Here is an 18,773-nt window from a genome sequence, read left to right as displayed (position 1 = left end):
TGTAGGGGGGTGGGGGTGCCTTGTGTATACATACCACATATCTAGATCTGCAGTAACCATTCTTTCTGTCTAGTATCTATTTTTATGTTTTATTTCTTTTTCTGTTATGTTAAAAGAACATTTGAAGACATTTTATAGACTTTTTAACGATCAAGTAGTACAGAGACTACACAGCGCAGTGTAAGCTTACAGCATCAAAGCGTGTAATTATGCTGCAAGAAATGTACATGAGCATGACATCACCTGTTATTATGGGCTCTTTGAATGCCTTGCGGGAAGGCATGGCTTTAGACAGAAGCAAGAACACAACACTCATTTCATTCATGTTCTCGTTAACATGTCACCATAGGCCATGCAAAATGTTGAGTGCCTATTTGTGATAATTATGGCTCTGTGATTTACGCAAGTGAAGTCAATGCTTGAAACTCACTCCATTTCCTAAAAATACAGACTACAATACCATCACTTAAATCCCTAATGTTTGCTTGTGTTATTTGATTTCCTATATTACTTGTCTGCTATAGACTTAATTCACCACACTACTAGTAAATAGCATTTCTTTCTACAAATATGCAAAGAGCAATGTTGAACAATCAAGTATACAGCAAATTTTAGGTAAAAAAAAAGTGATCTTCAAATATTTAAACTTGTTTGCGTAAGACAAACCTGTGCTTTGCTTATGAAGGCATGTAAACTCTCTCCCTGCCACAATGGGACAGCACTGGGCCAGTCAGCAACCACCAGTGATGTCACATACGAGAAAGGGGAATAATTCACCTATTCCTTCATACCTGAAAGTACTGGCTGTTTTATCTTCCCTCTGAATGGTTGATCAGAGAGGCAGGAGCAAAAAGAAAAGGTGAGTTTAGGCTGCCTGGGAGGAGGGCCAAGTGTGGTAAATACTGCGCTGCTATCACTGTCAAACACCTGATTCCTAAGGGATCAGGAGTCTGTAAAAGCTTAGCTCTTTCATTAGTGGATGCCTCAATATTGATTCTCAATGGCTACCAGCATTACAGAGCCCCAAATAGCTGCTCACGTACAGTGTACGTGAGCAGTCATTTGGGCACTTAGTGATGGGGACGTACAGTCCCCATCACGAAGGGGTTGAAGGGACACTAAACTACAATCTCAACACACATTAGTAAACTAAACATGAGATTGTAGTCCATCATGGGAGCGAGCTTGGAGTGGTGTCTACTTTACAACACACACAGGGACCATGGAGAACAAAAGTAGCCCCCCTCCAGAAGAAAGGATAGTGTCAGCCCCAATTGAGAGATGATTTGAGGATCTACAGCCGAGTGATACACACATAAGATACATTTGTATTAAGAGTGAAGTCTCTTGAATGCATTTTTAAGATTTAACTCCTGAGTTTAGTGTCACTGTTCAGAAACGGTCCAATTTTTCATTGTGCTTGTGTTTTGTTTTTTATTCTGCTGGTTTATCTTGAGGACCCATTTTCAATATCTTACATATAAAATAATGAATAATAAAGAACATAACCTTTTCTCAAGGCTCTCTATTTTAAGAAATCAAAAGTCTACCGCTTGCACATGGCTATTGCTGAAGACATATTATTGCAATTGTAATAATACTACTGGGAAGTATTGGCCATCAACAAAATCATAATTGAAGGCAAGGCTGTTATGACAAGTGACTAATGTTAAGACTACAAATTTACATGTCACTATATTATTATGGTCATGTAATGTCTTCATATCTTTTATAAACAATAATTATTTCCTATTAGACTCATGAGTAGTGTGGCAATTATGCTAACATCATCCATTTCATCAAGTGAATGCAGCTAATAAGCTAATCTTTATCAGTGACCAGTGAGTGTGATTTAGGTTGGTGGATGTTTTATTATATGTTGTTTTGCACTAGTCCTGTTCTACATTTTGTATAATAAAATACATTTAATGTATAAAATGCTGATGATAGACACGTCATATGTAGGCATACTATTTAAATTATAATTCAAAATTGATTTGGAAATATAATACCCCTGGTGATGACTGAAGATTTAACTATTTTATTAATTTAAATTTTGAATTGGCTTGAAGAATTTCAGTCTTTGATAAATTCACCCCCATTAGCATGCCAGTGTCATGAGAGGTATTAAAATAAATTTGGTACTTCCACATCCCCAGTACAGCTTAAACAAAGAGCTTTGTTTATGGTTTTTAAACCAACTTTGTACTTTGTACTAGATTTTTGTATGTACAGAGTCTAGATAAGCATATAAACTGAGTGCATGATATCTATTTTGCTGTTGTAACATGCTAGAAATATAATGCAGAAATAAAGCATTGTTTATCGGACTTACTCTGAAGTGTACTTGACTCTACATAGGAACCAAATTTTGGTAAGTACTTTTCACTTTTAATCTTGTTTATTTTGGCATATTGTCTGTTTTGTAATATTCTATTCTATAAATATTTTCTGGCTTCATTTTTCTTTTCATTGATATGACATATAAAAATTGTTAAGCTTTATCTCTAATTGCTCAAATTTAGAAATCAAACAACCCTTTCCTCTTCGAAAAAAACTGTCATATTTAAAATTCTGTTGCCTTCAGGGTTGCTATAGGGTTTCTATAGCTTATACTGTGAACAATGCATGCTTCCATTAAAATACGTGGTGGCAGCTACTGTTTGTGTGTGTGTATAAGGTTAACCACCGAGTTAACAGCCCCAATGACGATCCCTTTCAGTCTACTAAAACTTAGAGGGGAGATTTATCAAAACTGGAGCAGAGAGAATCCTGAGCAGTTGCCCATGGGAAACCAATCAGCATCTCTCTTCAGTTTGCTCAGGCAAAATTTGAAAATGAGACACAGAAGCTGATTGGTTGCAGTGCAAATCTGCTCCAGATTTTGTCTGCTCCAGTTTTGATAAATTCCCCCCAGAGTGTTTTCCTGTGAGCTGGAAAACCTCTGCTCAGGGTGTGGCTGAGAGTGCAATACATCACATTCCAGCGGTAGTGGTAGGATTTGAAATTGGTGGTGTGACATTCAGTTCTGGCCTCTCCTTTGAAAATGCTAGCTGCTTGTCTGTCCTGCTGGTCCAATAACTTCAATATTTTCTTGTACCTAACCCAAACCAAGTATGCAGGTTGACAGTTCTTATTTACTCTGAGTTAAAGCTGAGCTCCAGCCAAAGAGCTAAACATACCAAAAAATATTGAAGAACTGCAAGTGGATGAAATCAAGTTACATTCAGGTGCTTACACTCATGGCATTAAAAAAAAGTATTTTTTTTAATGAATACCTACAGTAGTTGCATCAATGTTTGTTTTTAAATAATATCTACGTAGAATTTAGCTTGAATATACTACATGTCTGTTGCAGACACCAGAAACTGCCACCAGAAACTGCCAGACAACTTGTGTTTTCAGGTCAGCATTGGAAGTATGTACATGGGAGTACAGGTTGAACATGAAAGGAAGAAAAAACATAGACACTTTCCTTACACGCACACACACACAACTAAAGTTATTGCTGCTAAAGGTGGTTCTACAAGCTATTGAAGGTGAACTACTTAGTTTTTCATACATGACTTCTCCATTTTGGCTTTATGTTTGTAAAATAAATAATGACACGGTGCAATATGCCATGTGTTGTTGTGCATCTGATGTTGTATATACCTAATTTTAAGACCTGCTAAGGACCAGATGACTATTTATTATGTCCTGCTATGTAAAACCATACAATTTAAAGAAGGTGTACTTTCTTTTTTTCACAACTGTATATACTGTTGGGATGCTAGAAGGGATTGAACAACACAAGTAAATGCTAACAGTTACATTGCTATTATAAGTACATCTACCCCTTTGGTGTTAACGGCTTTGTGTTTTTGCGGGTCTCAATTCTCCCATAACAACTGCCTTTCTAGTCCTAAAGTATGCCATTACAGGCTCTTAATGCATTTAATTTCTGACTGAATCAATGAAAGGGCTCCTCCAGCAGAATGCAGGAAATAGTGATGTAGATCCTAAAGCCCCTTAATGGCAGAGAAGCATGTTTTGGTGGTAGTCCTGCCACAGGCAGGAGATCCTCCAGCAAAATGCTGGAAATAGTGAATGCTGGAAATTGGATTCTAAGGCCCCTTAATGGCAACCTAGTATGCATTGGCAGTAGTCCTGCCACAGACATGGCTCCTCCATCAGAATGCTGGAAATAGTGAGGTTAATCCTAAAGCAACTTAATAGCAACATAGCACGCATTGGTGGTAGTCTTGCCACAGACAGGACTCCTCCAGCAGAATGATGGAAATGATGAGGTGGAACCTAAAGCCCCTTAATGGCAGAGTAGCATGTTTTGGTGGTGGTCCTGCCACAGACAGGGCTCCTCCAGCAGAATGCTGGAAATGGTGAGGTGGATCCTAAAGCCCCTTAATGGCAGCATTGCATGCCTTGGTGGTAGTCCTGCCACAGACAGGGCTCCTCCAGCAGAATGCTGGAAATAGTGAGGTGGATTCTAAAGCCCCATAATGGCAGCATAACATGCATTGGTGGTAGTCCTGCCCAGGGCCAGATTTCAATCTCAGGAGCTTGTAGGCACGAATGAAAATCTGTTTAGCCTGAGCTGGCGCCCTTACCTGCTCCGGGGCCTGCTGGCTTTCACATATGCAGAGAAGGACACCAGCATCACTTAAGGCTGCCCTAAATGCCTGTCCACATCAGACAGGTGTTTTATAGGGCATCCTTATGCAAAGCCAGCTCCTTCCCCTGCTTTTGCAGAAGTCGGCAGTTCCTGTAGGCTCGGCTGGCCTTGGAACAGGAGGGTGCATTTTGTGCAGAATGCACCCTCCTTGCTATTGCCGGTGTTGCATCTTCCCCAACACCGGGAATTAGGCACAGTAGGTATCTGCACTGCCCTCCTCTATGGAGAGTGTGCCTCCTCTGCCTAATGGTAAGCAGAATGCTGGAAATAGTGAGGTGGATCCCCTTAATAGCAGTGTAGCATGCTCTGGTGGTAGTCCTGCCACAGACAGGACTCCTCCAACAAAATGCTGGAAATAGTGAGGTGCATCTTAAAGCCCCTAATTGCAGTGTAGCGTGCTTTGGAGATAGTTCTGCAAACCTTATGACGACCTTATGCTGATGTTCACAACCTTAACATTGGTGAACATTTATTAGGAAGCTACAATATTAATATTTCTTCCATTTATAGAGCATATATCAGTAAACCATCATGCTTTATATCTTTGTAAATGACATGAACCTACTGTGGGGCTTTAATAGATGATGTAAAATATGCAAAGGTATAAAAAAAAAGAAAAGCATTTATTGTGATCTTGTCCATTTAGATCTAGGTTGCCTAAAGATATGGGCCATGCATATGCTTGTCAATGAGATCTACTGGTACAGTACAAACAACTAAAAACATTAGAAACCAACACCAAGGTTTTGGCCTCTTAGTGGAAGTATAGCGTGCTTGGTTGGTAGTTCTGCCACAGATTTTCTGTTGATGTTCACAACCTTACCATTGGTAAATAAATATCAGAAATCGTCAGGATTGATTTTTATTTCATATATTGATCTAATCTTTTTGCTATATATAGCCAATGGTTATAGTTGTCAATGAGTTCTACTAGTGCAGTACAAACAAATAAAGACATTAGAAACAACACCAAGGTAGTCAGATTTGGACAATTTATTTACCTTCATTGGTCTGATAACAGAGTGATAAACACCTTTAGCACCTAAAAAGTTTATTTGAGCCTATGCACACAAAATACTGCTAATGTCACTTAAAATTGCTTTGTATAGCTTTAGCTTACATGTATGTCTGAAGGATCTCTTATTACATGTAAAACATTTTTATTCTCTTAAAGTGGAACTGAATTCAAAAAGTGAAAGCTTTCTTGTTATAGTGAACATCTAAAAATGTTAAAGAAGAACTTCAGTTATTTAAAAAGTTCGTTTTTGCGATGGGGCTACCTCCACACTGCAATTGTTAACTGCTTGTTTTGCTCTAGGGGTCGGAATACAGAACATATGCTCACCTGATCCTCTGTCCAGCAGGCAGTCTCTGCACTCACCTCTCTACTCTTATTCTCCAGCTGAGTTATGTCCCTTGGTGTCCTCATGTCTATGAATGTACTGCATTAGACGTCATGACATCAGCGGGGCTTAGACTTCTGGAGCCTGGTAGAGAAGAGGATGTAGGGACCGGTCTAGCAGCCCGGTGAGATTAAAAATCAAGTGTGTATATTTCTTTTAGTTGAGCCCATAGACCAAAATGAACAGTTAACCCTTGCAGTGTAAGAGTAGTCCCATTGCAAGGGTTGACTTTTTAGATTCCTGAAGTTCCTCTTCAATTCTTACTAAGCAGTACCCTGAAAGATTTGCTTTTAATTCCTTCTAACAAAAAGCATTGCAATACCTGTGCTTAGGCACACTTCAGCCTCGAACCTCATAGTTGTTTTAATTCCAAAACACTGCTGATGCTGCGGCTGACTGTTAGTCATATGAGACTTGAGTGAGTCTTGATGTGACTACTCTGTTGCTCACTGTTCTCTTGGCTGCACAGGAAGCTGTACCTGAGGGCCTGCAGTCCAAGGCTCTCCTTGCTTCTGCTTAATGTATTCTGTGGATCTCTGCTTTCTAAATGTCTCCTGCTGCTGTTTCTATATTTCTCGATCAGACTTTAGATCACCTGTCATCAGAGGAAGCTCTAACATAAGGAAGCAAATCCCTTTTTCTCTACCAATTTAGTCAACTTCACACAGAGACACAGTGCAAAACAAACAAGGCATGGTAAGTCAGTAAAAGGGAAAGAAAATCAGGTGCAGGGAATTCATAGGCAATACTGATGAGTATTCCTTTGTCCTCCACTTGCTTTTTTTTGGAAACTAATTCCGTTGCTCCTGTTCTTTTTACATCTTTAACATACTGTATATCAGAATAATATTTGTTTTTTAAATACAATTGGTTGAACTTACTCAAAAATTAGAATAATAAATATTTCTAAAAATTGTACATTACCTAATAACATTAAGTACTACACTCTTTTTGAGCAGATATAATGATTAGACTTCTGGCAGTTTTTCACATGCCATTTGCCTTTCTTTTGCACAGAAACACAATTTTTCCCTTTCCTTGTCCGGCGGGGTGATCTTCTTTTCCAGTTAGTGAAGGTGGTCTTCTCTCCTTTGCTCCATTCCCAGTTGTCACTGTTGACTCGGTTAGTTAAGCCTACAAACACAAGTTGAATTGATCATTTTTTGTGTACAAAGGAGTATGTAAAATAGCAATAGTTTCAATAGACTACTATGCCCTGCTGTTAGTACACAGAAACCAGTGTTTGATACATGTCTTCACTATTCAGGAGCATCTGTGTGTTAAGTATATCTCTTGTTACACAGACCGTAACCAGTTGTGGATCTTGGGCATTTTGCAAAAAAATGTCATCAACGTACACAGGGCAGCCTGTCCTCCTGCCCTGCTGCCATTCCCCCATCACATTGGTCGGCAACTCTTAATGTGTAAATACAGCAGCTATTAGGCTCCATTAACATATAGCGTTTGACTTTCCTGCATGGTTTTCCGTGCGGAAGACCGCGCGGGGCGCAAACGCTATATGTGAAACAACTGCACGGATCCCGCTCGTTTGCGGCCATTATACAGCCACGAACATGCGGAATCCGCCGGATTATCGTGCTTGCATTATTTTTGGGACTGCGCGGTTTCCGCAATAGTATGAACAATGCACATTGAAGTGCATTGTTTTTTGTGTTTCCGTATGGCTGAATACGAGTGGAAAGCAGCTCCAGTGTGAATGGAGCCTCACAGCAGCTGCTGTAAAAAAATAGCCCTTCTGACACGTTGTTTATAAATACTATTTACAGATACAAAGTAACATTTTTACTTTCGTATTCACTCTGTTTTGTTCATCTGCATATCAAGGGTAAGTAAGCATAGGCTATAGCATAAACGTAAAATTGCTCAGGTTCATAAGGGGATTTAAAAGTTCAAAAGCTGAAGTGGTTAAAGTTCCCCTGCTGAAATCACTAGTTTTTAATGTTTTTTGAGTCCATGCTGAGGATATTCACCCCCACTATTGATCCTGGTGACCATAATTGCCTCTGGTACAGAAAGTGAAGGGAAATCCAGTTTTCTGAGTTGCCACAGCAACAGAAGTTGAGAGGAAAGTTTCCAATGGTGAAACCTGCTATGGTAACAATTGTCTAAGGCCTTGTTCACACCAAGCGCAGAGCAGATCAGTTGCAGACCGGATCAAAACTGCGTCCAATGTATTCTAATGGTATTTTTTGCTCCAGTTCACATCGCAACGTGCAGTTCCAGAGCAGGTCCAGAGCAGGTGAAAAAACTGCAGCAGGCCTTATTTTACCTGCTCTGGATCTGCAAACGCATCAAAAACGCATGCAAATGCCTAAGGCCTTGTTCACACCAAATGCAGAGCAGATCTGGTCAGGTTTCTGCACAGTCTTTTAGATGCGTTTTAGATGCGTTATTGACGCGTATTAAAAATGTTTTTTTTAAGTTTAAAATTGGCTTTTAGTGCGTCACAGGCATTTGCATACATTTTTTATGCGTTTTTGATGCATTTGCAGATCCAGAGCAGGTAAAATAGGGCCTGCCGCAGTTTTTTCACCTGCTCTGAACCTGCTCTGGAACTGCACGCTGCGATGTGAACTGGAGCAAAAAATACCATTGGAATACATTGGACGCAGTTTTTTTTGTTTGTTTAATATATTTTTATTATTTTGTTTCCATAAAAGTACATTTAAGCAAACATTCATAAACATTAATTTCAAATTATCTCTTAATTTTAATAATTGTTTATAGCTCTATTTAAGATAATTAAACTTCACCCACTTCCCATATCCATCACTATCATCCATCATATTTACTTCTTCTATCACTCTCTCCTCTCATTCTAACTCCCGTTCTTATGGTTTCAAAAGGGGGGGGGGGGGAGGGGGGAAGGAAGTGTACCCATCCCTTATACTTCATTTATAGTACCCCTCTAGTGTTTGTGACTTCTATAACTCTATAACTTCTGTGACTCTTATAGTGTCTGCGTTCCTATATTACTTATTGTTATTTCCCTCATGTGTTCTCTAGTGTAATAAATAAACAATGTACAATCAATAATAAACCCTTTTATTGCAACTTAAACCATGTTCCTTCCTCATCACTTTCCCCATTTTTATTATTCCCACTTTCCTTGTGCATCCTAGCTATTATTTAATACCTACTTTCCTTAGTCCTATGTGTACTACCTTTCCCTTCTACTTCTTCTAAGTCCACCTCGTGTCCTCACTTCCCAATCCCGACATTGGACGCAGTTTTGATCCGGTCTGCAACTGATCTGCTCTGCACCTGCTCCGCGTTTGGTGTGAACAAGGCCTTAGAGTTTAAATCCACTTGCTTTAGAGGGATCTCCTTTTACTTCCTGCTGTGTCTCCAGAACAGCAAGATAAATTAAATCTCTCAGGTGGGATTCAGGGGTCTTAACTAGGGATGCACCGATACCGATACTAGTATCGATATTGGTGCCGATTCCGAGTATTTGGGCAAGTACTTGTACTCGCCCAAATGCTCCGATGCCTAGCACGAGTACTTCCGGTATCAGGAAGCTGGGCAGCGCGTCATTACACGCTGCCCAGTTTCGCGATTGACCGGAAGCTGGCCTCGTGAGGTAAGGTTACCTTACCTTAGTATGTGCAGCCTGTCATCCCCCGGGGCCTCTCCAGCGAGAATGCAGCCTTCGTCCGGTACCCAGCCCGAGCCGTCCAATCAGGAAGCCAGGCGCCGTCTAATGACGCGACGCCCTGCTTTCTGATTGGCTGGGAAGCTGGCTTCATGCTCCCTCATCATCTCATAACAAGAGAGCATGGAGCCGGCCTCCCAGCGTCATGACAAGGCACCCGGCTTCCTGATTGGCCGGCTAGAAGGCTCCGGCTGGGTACCGGACGAAGGCCGCGTTCTCGCTGGAGAGGCCCCGGGGGATTACAGGCTGCACATACTAAGGTAAGAGGGGACTTTCTTGTTAATCGGGAAGCCGGGTGGCGACTCTTTACACGCTGCCCGGCTTCCCGGCTAATCAGGAAGCCAGGTGGCGAGTCATTACACGCCACCTGGCTTCCTGAATGGGACATCCGTTACTCGGTAGTTGGTATCGGCGAGTACCGAAAAAAAATTATCGGTACTCGGTACCAAAATACCGGTATTGGTGCATCCCTTGTCTTAACCATTCTCTCCTCTACTGAACACTTTAAAAAAATCACCTGGCATTCAAAAGACAGCATGGGGTTAATGTTCAAATGAACTGATAAATTGAAGGAATGAAGTAAACACCCACTAAGTTCTGGTGTGCAGGTGATGATCATTATGTTAAATTGACAGATATATTATTTGCTAGAATTATTGTTATTATTATTATTATTATTTATAGCTGATGAAACTTTTATGTTACTGGGACTTTATTTTTAGTATCATCATAACCTTACAAACATTGTCTATGTGTGGGGAAATAAAAAAGGCCCTTTATATAACTATTCTTTAATAAGAGATATGTAATATGAAGATTAAGTATTCTCACCTATGTATTACATGTAAAAGACTATTGTAAGATTTTAATTATGGAAAAAAATACATGCCTATCCAAAATGACTTTCTGCCACTGAAGTTCCACAGCCAATCCATCTGTTCTTTACTGAAGATATCTACAAGTGTTGCACGGTACCTGTATTAGAGTAAAAGAGGCCAAATATGTCAATAAAAATTACTATATTCTAGATTTTAAATTAGTTATTATAACTTTTCCAAATCTATATCTATAATGTTCACACACAATTAATGTTAGTTGCTTGTCCTACCTTGGCATAGGCATGATCAGGGCAGCACTTTCTGGCAATAGCATGGCTCTGTCTGACAGATCCAAACATTAAAGCTTAACTCCAGGCAGATATAAAGAGCACTAATTAATTAAGCCTTTGATTTTTTTTTTGGGATCAAATTAGTACCTACAATTGACTTGGCATTACCTCTTGCAATCCCCTATATAGCAACACCAATAATTGGACAGAAGGGGCAGGAAGGAGCCATTAAACTGTGCTGCAAGCATGTTGATAACTAACACGCTGCTAGGAGGAGAAAGCAGAGTGAACAGAGATGACCCATTAGTCTGCTGCTGCAGCTCATTCAGTGTGCAGACAGAAGGCCAGGAGTGGACAGAGGACACCACTGCATTTCATATCTGTAAGTAGTGTCATCAACATGGCTGGATGTAGTTCATCTGTTTATTTAGATGTTTGCCAGAACTTCAGGTTTCAGCTTTTAAGTTAATGAAAGCTTAATTTAAGCGGTCATTTACTTACAGTCTGTCTTTTTTTCAGTAAATCAATAATCAAATGATTATCAACCTGCCACAGATTTTGGCTTCTTCTCAAACATGTGCCGATTAGAATGGCCTCATCTAGTTAATATGTGACCCAGGCATGAGCATCCTAAACTAATTTTATGAAAAGTTGCAAACATCCTTGCTCGGTATATCATTAGTAGTAGTTATTCATTGTGTTTGGTAATTTAAAAACAACAAACTTAACTTAAGCGCATGCTATAACTAGAGTTATTTTACAGAAGGTCTAGTAATTCAGAAAATAAACCAGTGTTCTTACTGTTCCTGACATATCCGGGCTGCGGTGATCCATGTGGCCTTCTGCTCAGTGATGTGTTTGTAGCAGCTGCTGTCATGTGGAGTCCAGCCAAATGGACATTTTGTTGCCTGAAACATATACAATTTATAATTAATAGAAAAATGGCTTCTTTCCAGGAAAATGGCTCAACCACCTTAGCCTGAGCACAGCTTAATAACAGAGCTTATGTGAAACCACAACGTGGAAACTGCTTAAATATGACCATATTGTGTTTAGCTGGAGATGCAACTCTAGGAAAAAGGCTGTTAATTACTAGAAATTCTAAACTATAAACACATCACAATAGAAGAAAAAGAGAAACCCACCCTACACCCACACATTTTTTGAGATATTTTGTTATAATAGTTCCTTTGCGCAACCTATATTTTAGAAATGTTATATGCCAAAAAAAAGATTCACACATTGGTCATACAATAGAGGTTATAGGGCAATGCCATATTTTTTATGAAAACTCCCGTACTTACACCAGGCCATACTTTAGAGTTGATTATTCTCACTAGGGATGCACCGATACCGGTTCTTCGGTATCAAGTACGAGTATCGATATTTTTTTCCGGTACTCGCTGATACAGAATACCGATACCGGAAGTCCCACTAAGGAAGCCAGGCAGCTTGTAATGACTCACCACCTGGCTTCCTGATTAGCCGGGAAGCCGGGCGGCGTGTAAAGACTCGCTGATGAGGAAGCGTAAAGACACCAGGTGACGAGGGAGCATGAAGCCGGGTTCCCGGCCAATCAGGAAGCCGGGCAGCGTGTAACAACTCGCTGCCTGGCTTCCTGTTACCGGAAGCTCAAGTATTAGGCTAGGCATTAGAGCATTGGTGCGAGTACGAGTACTCAACCTAAATACTCTGCATCGGTACCAATACCGATACTAGTATCAGTGCATCCCTAATTCTCACTATTATCATGCCAGACCAGATGCCATATCAGTGGCATAACTATAGCCACAGCAGTCCACATGGCTGCTGTAGTGCCCTATGGGTAGGATACAGGGCTTAGTAGTGAAGCTGTTGAGGCAAATTAAACATAGAACATGTGAAAGTGAAAATATCACAGAATTCATACTATAATATTAAGGTTTGGAGATGTTGCAGTGAACCCTGACCCCCTTCAAACTCTTCAGTGTAGATATATAAATGTTTAATATTGTTATTACTGCTATTGCAACTCTTTAGTGACTATTAGACTGCCTCTTTCAGCACATTTTTGCTGTGGCAGTGAAAGGTATGGAAAGGCTTATATGCTTTTATCTACAGCACTGGTCCCTAGTTATGTACTCACTATGCTGACAGTTACCACCACCAGGTGCCACAGAGAGAGGTCACTGGGCAGGCCCAATCAAACTTTTGCTATGGGGCTCCATGATTGGTAGTTAAACCCCTGCACCCTTTCCAGTATGTTTTGCACATCCTAATTAAATTGCTATTATTTTACTTATCCAGTAAAATGTAAGGTAAAGCCAATATTTATTTAGTAGATAAACCCAGCTTGTTCTTGTGAAATAGGGTCCAGACATTAGGACACTCCAGAAGAAGTGGAAGATTACATAATACCTTTGACATTAATGTTCCCAGATTAAAGACATTACTTACCATATTAATATCTGTCTTATTTAGGATGGCAAAGACCATTGTGTAAAGTACAGAAAAGCAAAGCATGACTTCAGTAAAGTAAAACCTGATTGGTTGCTATAGATTGTTGCAATCTACATAGCATCATTACATCTTACCTCTCTTTCATGTTTTGGGACTTAAAGGTACAACCTTTAAGTCCCAAAACATGAAAATACATGTTGACACTTATTATCCCAGTCAAATTAATACCTGTCAATATCCCCATACAGTATATGTATTGCAGGTATAAAGGAGACCATGCCACTAAACTGCCCAGAAAAGGCAAATTCTCTAAAAACTACAGCACTTTCATTAGACCTTAAACTTTGGGAATGTTATAAACATGTCAGGAATGTGAAAGCCTGCTAAGATTTGTATAAGGTACTGCTATTTTATTTATGAATATGAAATATTACGTCCAGACCGTAATAACAAAATAAAGATTCACTAGTACCTTGACTTTAGCTTCCCATGTGTTCCATGATATGCCATTGCACTTGTAAAGATTTTGGCTCTTATCATCAAAATGCAAGAGTCCTTTTAAGTCTGGAGTACATTTCTTAGGAAAGGTCATACTTTTTTCCTACAAAGGAATAAGAGCAAAATAATCAAATTGATAGTTTAAAAAATACATGAACAATATATTTCATGAACGTCAGAATATACACGCACTTGCTGCTTTATTAGAATCTGAAAGAAAGGTGATTTAAGTGACTTTGAACATGGCATGGTTGTTGGAGCCAGACGGGCTGGTTTGAGTATTTCAGCAACTGCTGATCTATTGGAATTTTCATACACAACCATCTCCTAGGGTTTACAGAGAATGGTCCGAAAAAGAGAAAATATCCAGTGAGCAGCAGCTCTCTGGGAAAGAATACCTTGTTGATGCCAGAGGTCAGAGGAGAATGGACAGACTGGTCAAGCTGATAGAAAGGCAACAGTAACTCAAATAACCATTCGTTACATCTGAGGTATGCAGAAGAGCATCTCTGAACACACAACACATTGAACCTTAAAGCAGATGGGCTACAGCCACAGAAGACCACCCAGTTCCACTCCTGTCAGCTAAGAATAGGAAACTGAGGCTACAGTTTTCAAGGGCTCACTAAAATTGTAAAATAGATGATTGGAAAAACAATGCCTGGTCTGATGAGTCTCAATTTCTGTTGCGATGTTCGGATGGTCGGGTCAGAATTTGATGTAAACAACATGAAAGCATGGATCCATCCTGCCTTGCATCAACTGTTCAGGCTGGTGGAGCTTCGCATCATGGATGTGCAGCTGACAAATCTGCAGCAACTGTGTGATGCTATCATGTTAGTATGGACCAAACTCTCTAAGGATTGCTTCCATCACCTTGTTGAATTAATGCCACAAAGAATTAAAGCAGTTCTGAAGACAAAAAAGGGCTCCACCCCAGTACTAGCAAAGGGTATCTAATGGAGTGGCCAGTGAATGTATATTTGAACTAAAACTGCCTACACTTTTATAGCAGAACTAAAGTGCTTTCAAAAATTGCTAGCAGGTCGGCTTTTATTGCAGATAAGACTCTACCTTACTTGCTAGCACTTTTCTTCTGAATGTACACTCTTGGCATGCATTGGGTGCTGGAATGAATTAAGTTGGTGCATGTACAGGAGTTAGGTCACCCCAGCCCGGCCATTCAAGATGGCCAAAGACGGCGCAAACCAGTAAGAAGACCTGGTATCCCTATTATCCTTTTGCTGGATGGGTCGCTTTGGCATGTATGCGTAGCCTTTTCAATATGGAAAGTGTCCTCCCATGTTGATGTGGACTTTATTCATGCTTTAAGTGTCAATGGGCTTTTGTCCACTTGAAGTGGGATTTGCGTTCCCATACAAGAAATGCAAAGCCCACTTGAAACAGGTCAAATGCAGGTCAGAATGAGCTCAACTGCAGGGCAAATGCACTTGTCATTGATCTCAGAAGTATCTCAAACTGATGTAAAAGTGAGGCCATCATCACAAGCCCAACGCCTGACACAGGCCCTGAAGGTAATGGGATAGGGATGAAAGTGCAGACAGTATTAGCAACTAACCATAATTTGTCTTTCCGTGTGTATTACAAAATTTAATATTACTGTAAAAAAACAGTCACCTACCTGCTTAGCAGTATCAGAAGATATGGAGGCCCTGTCTGACTGTAGCAGTTCTGTGTTTTGTACAGGAACTTTCATTCTCTGCTGGCCCTGATTCCTTACTGATAACTTAGCTGTCTGGGTTGAGTTAAATGATTGCTTTACTTCTTCTACTTTAAGTGACACCATGCTGTGATACTACATAAAATACAAAAATGTGCTGGTTTTAGTGAATAATTGACATTTCATGCAATGTACATCAGTTAACCTTAAGCATATAACTTTAAAGGGTAAGGAAACTTTCAAACATGGTTTTCTAATAGTTTCCCTACCCTTATGTTCACCCTCCCATCCGCCCTCAGCTGATCTAAATCGACCTCCCCTCAGCTGCATACTTAGCTAGTTCTGGTGGGCAAGCCTAGCAATGTCCCGCTGCAGTGTTTAGCTCTGACTGGTCCTCCTCTTCCTGCTACCTGCTCATGATTATAGAAACCCATAGACTTCCCTAAGTATTTCCCCTGCCATTCAAGAGATCAGGCAGTGGGAAAAAGAGAACTAGTTGGGTCGAGGTAAACATCATAGTGGGATGTGGCTGGGCTGCGTTACAGAACTTACTAAGTATGCAGCTGAGGAAGGGAAGAGTGGGTTAGATCAACTTATTGGGAAAAGGAGGAGTATAGAAAACTCCTTTAGAATCAGTTTTAAACATAAGCAAAAGGGTACCCTTTTATTGAATGGGATGCGGTTCAGAAATCCTAGTGGTACAAATACCTGTCATCTTTTAAGAGTAGGGATGAGTCAACCGAACAAAGTTTAGTTCACAGGAGTTTCCGCAAACCCAGCGGGAAGTCCGCAAACCCCAAACACATCATTGAATTCTATTAAAGTCTATTAGAATTAAATCATGCTATTTTTGGGGGGGTCTTTTTGAAGGCTAATCTGAAAGCTATTGCTAATATGTATCAATGCAAAATACTTTTCAGTATACTGTATCAATATACTGTTCAGCAGGGACTAGGTCATTTAATGTGGCTTAAAGGGCTACTTCCAAAATTGACCAATTTTATTAACAACATGCATGGGAGAGGGTGCCTTAAAAGCGCACATGAAGTTACAAAACAGTATCATGTAGTCCTTTAAAAGTGACATAAAAAAACAGCATAGTGTTCCCCTTGAAATTCATACCAAACCCTCATCCAGCCATGTAGCATGGGTGGCTAGGGCAGGGAGGGCAGCAAGTATGCTCTCTCCCCTCCTCTTGTGAACTATACCAGGCTGCATGCCTTCAATATTGAGTTTGCATTGGGGAACACATTAGGTCAAGGGGGAAGATAAGCACACTTTATTTAAAACTGTGCCTATCTCTTAACATACCTATGGAATACTCCTCTCCTACATGTTTTCACATGCAGCACATATCTTGCAAATTTTAGCTCTCACTTTTGAATGGTTACTTACTCGATAAATAGTATCATTGCCTATGTGGTATACAGATGAAGGCTTAACCTGAAAAGAAGAAGATAAAACAAATATATTTTCTGTATAAAAATATGATTTTATTACAGCAAGGCATTCTAAGATGTTTATACCTATTACATCAATGTCCTCTGATAATGATAATTTCAGAGAATTTTGAGGATAAGTGTTTAGTGTATGTGGTCCTCTGCTTTTAACATATACTGTTAGACAGGGTAATTTGTTTTGTTGCAGGCCAGCTGGCAGGTGTGCTGGGCATTCTTTTTGTTTTGTATTGTTGTAAGCCTTCCCATGTACACCCTGCTACAAAGGCTAGTTATAAATGTATGCGGTTACCATCTTTTGCTAGTTTGACTATCTTGGATGTAGTGACGCATTGGGGATCACAGCATGCATCTGTGGTTGCTGGGCCTCCAGTGTGTCCCTGCACATAGTGAGGAAGAGTAGGCTACCTCCTGGTACACCTGCATTGAATTTATCAACTACATCAATATGCTCCCACTAGGAGACTCATATAAATAGAGTTAGGACCACACTTTACAGAGGTGCCTTGACGGTGGCAGTGTGGCTTCTACATATTTTTGGACCAAAGGTTTGTGCCTCTGCTTTTAACATATACTGTTAGACAGGGTAATTTGTTTTGTTGCAGGCCAGCTGGCAGGTGTGCTGGGGATTCTTTTTGTTTTGTATTAGTGTATGTGGCACACACATATTTCAGCATTGGCTGCGACAGAGAATGAAGTGGTGAGGAAGGAAAGGCAAGCTGTGTATAGGGGGTACCTTTTCAGAGAAATTGTCACTTTGCCCTGCATGGGCAAGCCATACAGATTGGTCACCAACCTGCCCTCAGCCTTATGACTGAAACCCTTAGCATATTGATGACACTGATATTGCTCTCTAAAAATACAGCTCTTTCCTCAAGTCAGTACACATTGACAGTGCCATGCAATGCAGCCAGGGCCTAACTGACTCATGGTGAAGCCTAAATCCTGCAAGGCAGCGTATTAAAGGAATCTAATTTAAAAAAAAAAAAGATTCAGGTACTTAAGCTAACTGTATATAACATACTTTTTTAAATGGATAGTTAACTGGTTTACATGATGATCTTGGTGAAGTTAACTTTTAATACGTTTCTTTAATTTGTTTGACGTATGCCATTAATATTAATAGAAAGTCTTTATTAACTGCGGTTTTTATCTTGGTAGTTAAGAAAGTAAAAAAATAAATACTTTTTGTGCCCAATCTATTACCTTATTTTTGTACCATCAATATATCTAGTACATTTTTGTGTAACAAAACAAAAGGTGCACTTTTTAACCTTAAACATTTGCATTCTAAATGAACGTGCAAATCCGTAGAAAAGCGCTTAAAAAATGTGAAGTGCTAGCTGAGGGCTTACCTTATTGCTTCTATTTTTACTTAACGCTACAATCTGTACACAGGCTGTATAAATAGGCTGTTAGAATTAAATTTGCAAGTTGTGCTGAACTAGAATTAATGGTCTGTAAGATGCCAGCAGATTTACTACATTAGGGCGTTCTGTTTAAGCGTAAACGTGAACCTTGTCATTAACCGCCTAAGGCAAACTCCGATATGTCTATGGATAATTGGAAATAATTTTACTATTTGGGTGCTGGGCATTCCAAATCATATTGCGACATTTGGGCATTATCTCATATAATTAGCGTGCAAGTCAAGCATTTCCCATGGGTGCCTATTAAAATACTTTAAAACCAAGTTTCAATTGCTGAGGAAATTGCATGTTGTGTCCAGATTTTACATTGCTTCGATTGCAGGATTAGTTCTCACTGCATACTTTGTGGACTCCAACAATGCAAATGAGTAGCGGAGTAAGGTAGTTTATGAGTAGTGGAGTATGATTA

General features: G+C 39.9%; 1 protein-coding gene across 1 annotated transcript in view; it reads right to left on the bottom strand.

The window, feature by feature from the left end:
* Window positions 1-6,934: 6,934 nt before the first annotated feature.
* The window catches only part of FREM1 (FRAS1 related extracellular matrix 1), a 99,946-nt gene continuing 88,107 nt past the window's right edge, over window positions 6,935-18,773 (bottom strand). The window contains exons 31-36 of the mRNA XM_018556493.1: window positions 16,873-16,920; window positions 15,439-15,612; window positions 13,771-13,899; window positions 11,661-11,767; window positions 10,641-10,726; window positions 6,935-7,209 (exon numbers count right to left, since the gene is read on the bottom strand). Coding sequence (XP_018411995.1) covers window positions 7,016-7,209; window positions 10,641-10,726; window positions 11,661-11,767; window positions 13,771-13,899; window positions 15,439-15,612; window positions 16,873-16,920 — 738 coding nt within the window. The 3' untranslated portion in view covers window positions 6,935-7,015. The remainder of the gene's footprint in view (window positions 7,210-10,640; window positions 10,727-11,660; window positions 11,768-13,770; window positions 13,900-15,438; window positions 15,613-16,872; window positions 16,921-18,773) is intronic.

The sequence above is a fragment of the Nanorana parkeri genome, unplaced genomic scaffold, assembly GCF_000935625.1.
Source record: "Nanorana parkeri isolate BGI_ZX_2015 unplaced genomic scaffold, ASM93562v1 scaffold239, whole genome shotgun sequence".
NCBI lineage: Eukaryota > Metazoa > Chordata > Amphibia > Anura > Dicroglossidae > Nanorana > Nanorana parkeri.
This window is presented reverse-complemented; position numbering and strand designations above follow the sequence as displayed.